Genomic DNA, 6,448 nt, shown 5'->3' with positions numbered 1-6,448 from the left:
ACAGTTAGGAACTTTTTCCTAATGTCCAACCTAGACCTCCCTTGCTGCAGTTTAAACCCATTGCTTCTTGTTCTATCCTTAGAGGCTAAGGTGAACAAGTTTTCTCCCTCCTCCTTTTGTTATGCTTAGGCCACAAGCCTATTGTTGTTTAAAGTCTTTTGTGTGAGAACAATAGATTATTATGGACATCAGGGCAGCTTTTCCTTCTCCCTGTAACAGCATGGAGGAACTAACAAAATCTTTATCTCCCCCGTCAATGACAAACACAAGCTGGGGCTTCTCTCTCTAACCAATGGCATACAAACAGAATTTGTTCTGAGCTAACAGCAGGAAGTGCATAGGAAAGGAAGCATAACATAACTAGACCTCTTCCAGTAACCTTCTTCCCTGGGTAAGCCCCAGTCATTTAGAGTGATGACTAGGGGTTGGGGTGGGGCTGCAGGGAGCAGGGGACGGCCAAAAGTTGGGTGTGCTTCATTCACTGCAAACATCTTACAAAACAAAACAAATCCCGGATGTCAATTTGAGCATCTCATGCTGCTGGGTCTGTAAAACAGACTGAGATGCTGTGGGAGACGAGGTCTGGCCTGCACAGATGATACAGCAGCTTCTGCTGCAGACACAGAATTATTAGAGATGGAAAAGGCCCCTGGAGCCGCCTCGCTCCCCCAAGCCAGCACAGGGTTGCTGCAAGCAGAGGTTTTTCCCTGTCGTATTTTTGAAATCTATTATTGTTGCTGCTCTTTGGGAACCCTCTCTGCCTGCCCTGTAGCATCCTGGCTGAATTAGTGGGGTGCTGCACAGACTCACTGCCTCAGTTTCCCCTCTCAGGAACTTCACTTTGGGCATCCGTGAGGCTTGACTCAGTAATACCCTCCTGAGGAGTTGCTTATTACGAAACCTCCTACAAAAGGGGCCATAACAAAGAGTCCCAAATAAACAAAAAATGCTTCTGGCTTTCAAGGTTCCTCCGGAGGCTGTCCTCCAAGCAATGTTCTCAGTCCCTTCAGGCATGCCTCTCAGCCTTTGTCTCTCCTCATGGCAGGAGCTCCAGCCTTTCTCCTGGAACCTGAGTAGTTCAAGCAATTATTGTCCCTCTCCTTACCAGAAACACCCAGCTCCCCTCCTGGATTCAAGTTTCTATATCTCCCTCAGCTGGCCCCACTTAGCCTCAGGCTGAGAGGGTTTGGCAAACCTTCTCCTGCTGGTGTCTGCACCATGCTAACTCAGGGCCCTGCAGGAGCCATCTTTCTCCCTTCAGTGTCTGCTATGAGGGAGGAGGCAGGATTTATACTGGTCCCCTTCTCCCAGCTCATCCCCGATTGGTTGAGTGAGAAGAGAGCCTGGCCCCGCCCTTTCTCTGGGAAGAAATCCTGCTGCTGTTTCTTTTAGGGTCCAAGGCCAAACACTCCCTACTCCCAGAACCACTTCCCCTCTCCCAGTATCTTCCAGGTCCTTGTAGCTATAACCAGACCTTTCAACTCTTAAAGAGCCAAGCCAGGTGGCTGGGTGGACTGACCACTAGGGAGTACTTCCCTTAAGGGGCGGAGTTCCCCATCACAAACCCCTAGGGGCCCTGACTGAGATCAGGGCTCCATTGTTCTATGCAACATACAAACACATAATATGAGAGAGGCCCTGCTCCCAAGAGCTTACAAGAGAGACAAACGGTGAAAGAAGAAACAGAGGCACAAAGAAGGGAAATGAATTACCCTACATAACACAGCATGTCAGGGGCAGAACTGGGAATAAGAAGCAGGGGTCCTGCCCCCTGATGCAGGGCTCCACCCACCGGACCACACAGTCTCACACCACTTTTCTCAAATGTACTTTCTAATTACTCAGTTACTTGGCTAGCTAGTCAATAACCCCACTGATTGCACAGTTAGTCACCTCAGCCAGAGTGGAGTTGTGGAGGTGCTAATGCAGTTGAGGTAGGATGCCCAGACAGCAAGTGTGAAAAATCGGGAAAGAGGGTTGGGGGTAATAGAAGCCTATATCAGAAAAAGACCGAAAAATCGGGACTGTCCCTATAAAATGGGGACATCTGGTCACCCTAAGTTGAGGGGAAACAGTGCTGAGTCGTCAGCGAGGTGGTTGCTAGGACAAAGCTCCTGCAATGCAATGGACAGGCATAATTTCTACAAAATTTCATGTAGTCAACAATGTTCCAACCAGCTTGAAATTACCCCAAAGTGTAAATCCCAGCACATTTTGGGCTCAAAACATAATGCGTTACCAAAAGAATAAGACGTTGATTAATCAGACAGGGCTGTAATAAGATGATATACTCAATGTCAACCTTGTGTTGTTAGCTGTCCTGTTTCCAAATTGTGATCCATGGACCACTGGAGTCCTGTGAAGATCTGGCTTCCCCTGTGATGTTAGTTCTTCCACTTACCGCCAGCTGCTAAATTTATTTGAAGAAGCAAACCCTCTGTCGAATGAAACTTCATCCCAGAATCTGACCGGTTCTAAGGGTGATGTGAAAGAATCAATGTTTGGGTTTTCTTTTGTTTTTTAAAGTCTGCTAGAAGGATTATACAGCTGCGTCTTCCTGGCTTCCAGCAGCACTCAGTAAACATTGGAAAGAAATATGAATGTGGGGAATTGACACTGAGAAGATCCAATGACATGTTAATGTTGCAGTGTTAAATGATTGCCATAAAATAGCCAACCCCCATAAAAGTTTATTGCAAGATGGCCTTTGCTCCAAAGGAAACTGAAACAAGTGCTTCCCAAAAAAGTGGAATTCCTGCTGTAAATACATCAATTTCAGAAGCACAATCTATAGAGTGGTCTGTGTGGTTTTCTGTCTTGGCTTGCTACTCTCCCCCCTTCCTGTTTTTAGAATCTATTCTTCTCCTCTGGCTCCTCCCCACAGCCAAGCCTCTCTTCCATTGTGCTGCTTGTTGTACAACCGCTGCACATTGTTTTCTTTGCGTGTGCTCCTGCCTCCTTTATATAGCCAGAGCCAGATCTGCCCTGGTTTCTCTGCTGCGTGATTTCAGCCTCCAGTCAATTGCATTACACCTTCCAATACAACTGCATCAGCCCCAGGGCCAGTTCCTTTCTGAGATTGCCTTTACACGTCATCATGCAGAAGAGGGCCTTGAGTCACTGGGCTAACTCCAGGCCTACAGAGGAAAGGCTTTACCAGAGGTATAAAAATTAAAGAGGTGCAATTGGTTGCATTCGTCACCTCCAGGATGACATCCTATTAAGCCCAGCAACTCCTGGTCTGCAGCTCCCATCCATCACTAACTCAAAGTGGCAGGCAGACCAAGTCCGAAAGGAATCAGCAAGAAGTGAAAAGTCTGTGATGGAGCATTTGTGCAAGATGCACCTCTTCTTATAAGGGGGAGGGAGAAAATTGTTCTCCTTAACCGCTGAGGATAGGACAAGAAGCAATGGGCTTTAATTGCAGCAAGGGCGGTTTAGGTTGGACATTAGGAAAAACTTCCTAACTGTCAGGGTGGTGAAGCACTGGAATAAATTGCCTAGGGAGGTTGTGGAATCTCCATTACTGGAAATTTTTAAGAGCAGGTTAGACAGACACCTGTCAGGGATGGTCTAGATCACATGTGTCAAACTCAAGGCCCGCGGGCCACATCCGGCCCGCCATACAATTATATCCGGCCCGCGAAATCGTTTTATATATCTGTTTTTAATGGCCCTGTGATATGACGCCCCAATAACACACACTACAAATCCCATGATGCAGTGCAATTGCCGCCAACGGCAAGCCGCGGTTCAAGTTCGCGGTCTGTTGATGTATACAACGCTAATATCAAATCAAAGCTAGACCCCAACAATGGCCAAGAGAAAAATTGATTCTGAAAACCGAGGCTTTCAAAGCCGGTGGGAGAATGAGTATATGTTTACTGAAATTGCAGGTAAACCAGTGTGTCTCCTTTGCGGGAGTAATATCGCTGTAATGAAGGAGTATAACCTAAGACGGCACTACGAGACGAAACATGAGAACAAATTCAAAAACCTGAGCGCAGGACAGAAGCTACAAAAGGTAGAGGAGTTGAAGAAGAATTTGACATCCCAGCAGACGTTTTTCACCAAAGCAAAATCACAAAGTGAAGCTGCTGTGAAAGCAAGTTTCATTGTGGCCGAAGAGATCGCCAAATCAGGACGGCCGTTTACCGAGGGGGAATTCGTAAAGAATTGTATGATGAAAGTGTGCGACGTCCTTTGTCCAGATAAAACGCGAGCGTTTGCAAATGTAAGCCTCAGCAGAAACACTGTTGCTAATCGGGTTTGTGAGATGGCGACTGATTTGAAAACACAGTTGATTGAAAGAGCAAAAGATTTTGTTGCATACTCCCTTGCCGTGGATGAAACTACTGACGCGACTGACACTGCACAGCTGGCGATATTTATCCGTGGTGTGGATTCCAATTTGTGCGTAACAGAGGAAATACTGGACATTAAATCGATGCACGGGACAACGAAAGGAGAAGACATCTTTGGAAATGTATTTCAAAGTGTAACCGACATGAAACTGCCGTGGGAAAAACTCGTTGGACTTACAACAGATGGCGCACCTGCTATGTGTGGTGAAAAAAATGGACTGGTGGGAAGGATGCGCTCAAAGATGCGGGAGGAGAACTGTGCCGGTGAGTTGACAGTGTATCACTGCATCATACACCAGGAATCGCTGAGTGCTAAAGTCCTAAAAATGGATCATGTGATGAACACTGTAACACAAACCGTCAACTTTATCAGAGCCCACGGTTTAAATCACCGCCAATTCCAGTCTTTTCTGCGGGAAATAGATAGCGAGTTTGGCGATATGCCATATCATACGGAGGTCCGGTGGCTAAGTCGGGGAAAAGTTCTCAAAAGACACTTTGAGCTGCGAGAGGAAATCTGCCAGTTCATGGACAGTAAGGGGAAAGACTGCACAGTTCTGCGGGATGAAAAGTGGAAATGTGAGTTGGCGTTCCTGGCTGACATAACGTCGCATCTTAGCGCTTTAAACCTTCAACTCCAGGGACGGGAGCACATAATAACCGATATGCATGATGCAGTGAAGGCATTTCAAGTGAAGCTGCGCTTATGGGAGACACAAATGCACCAATGCAACCTGTCTCACTTTCCCTGTTGCCAAGTAATACGGAACCAAGAAAGTGCCACAGTTTTCCCAAATGCCACCTTTGCTGAAAAACTCAGCGCGCTGCGCACTGAGTTCGCACGGCGCTTCAGTGACTTTGAGGCACAGAAAAGTAACTTCGAGCTGCTTCGCAACCCATTTGCAGTCGATGTGGAAACCGCACCTGTAGAAATGCAGATGGAGCTGATAGAACTGCAATGTAACGGGACACTGAAGGCAAAGTACGACACTGCGGGGCCAGCACAGTTCACTCGCTTCATTCCTGAAGCGATGCCGCAGCTCCGCCAACATGCGGCTCGAATCCTGTCCATGTTTGGCAGCACATATCTGTGCGAGCAGCTGTTCTCTGTGATGAAAATTAACAAAACGTCACACAGGAGTCGCCTCACTGATGAACACCTGCAATCGATCCTGAGAATCTTCACAACACAGAACCTAACCCCAAACATAAACGAACTGTTGCAAAGAAAAGACTCCAAGTATCAGGCTCTGACTAAATAGGACAAGAAAATGGAATGTTATGATTTGTTATGATTATACTTTTGCTTTAAATTCAATTTTTTATTTATATTTTCAGATTTTTTAATATTCCAGCATGTACAGATTTTGAATGTATTGTATTGACAGGATATTTTTTTATGAAGAGCAAAATATTTTAAGTTGAAATGTATTTATTTTGGAATGATATCCTGTATTTTGGTTCATATTAATGGTTAAAAAACATAAATATTTAGTCTGTTAAATAAATGGTTATACTGTTCGGCCCGCGAGTTTTGAGTTTTGGCCCCCTGTGCAATTGAGTTTGACACCCCTGGTCTAGATAATACTTAATCCTGCCTTGAGTGCAGGGACTGGACTAGATGACCTCTCGAGGTCCCTTCTGGTCCTACAATTTTATGATTCATCCAGGTTTCCTCTAGCACCAGGCACTGGCTATCCCCTGGTATTTACTGACTGCTAATTGGCATCTCTGTTTCCTTTAAGGAAGCCCAGCTGGCCGCTCATGAAGGCTGTGCAATGTATTCTCCTGATGGTGTTTGGTTCCATCACAACTGATGGAAAGCCTAGATTCCCCAGTGCTGGGCACCTTATCATATATGGAATTGTCATGAGGAGAGGTCCATCAATGGTTATTAGCCAAGATGGTCAGGGATGCGACCCCATGCTTTGGGTGTCTCTAAGCCTCTGACTGACAGATGCTGGGAATGGGCGACAGGGGATGGATCACTCGATGATTGCCTGTTCTGTTCATTCCTTCTAGGGCACCTGGCACTGTTGGAAGACAGGTTACTGGGCTAGATGGATCATTGGTCTGACCCAATA

At 46.2% G+C, this 6,448-nt stretch overlaps 1 protein-coding gene across 1 annotated transcript; it reads left to right on the top strand.

The window, feature by feature from the left end:
• The first annotated feature begins 3,572 nt into the window (after window positions 1-3,572).
• LOC117885172 (general transcription factor II-I repeat domain-containing protein 2A-like) lies at window positions 3,573-5,895 on the top strand. The gene has a single exon (XM_034786379.1). It carries the CDS (start codon window positions 3,815-3,817, stop codon window positions 5,624-5,626), a length of 1,812 nt encoding a protein of 603 aa, XP_034642270.1. The 5' UTR covers window positions 3,573-3,814; the 3' UTR covers window positions 5,627-5,895.
• Window positions 5,896-6,448: the final 553 nt, after the last annotated feature.

The sequence above is a fragment of the Trachemys scripta genome, chromosome 11 (assembly GCF_013100865.1).
Source record: "Trachemys scripta elegans isolate TJP31775 chromosome 11, CAS_Tse_1.0, whole genome shotgun sequence".
Classification (NCBI taxonomy): Eukaryota; Metazoa; Chordata; order Testudines; family Emydidae; genus Trachemys; species Trachemys scripta.
This window is presented reverse-complemented; position numbering and strand designations above follow the sequence as displayed.

Coding starts and splice junctions, on each gene's coding strand:
- LOC117885172 (XM_034786379.1), top strand. CDS start 3,815: ATGGCCAAGAGAAAAATTGATTCTGAAAACCGAGGCTTTCAAAGCCGG.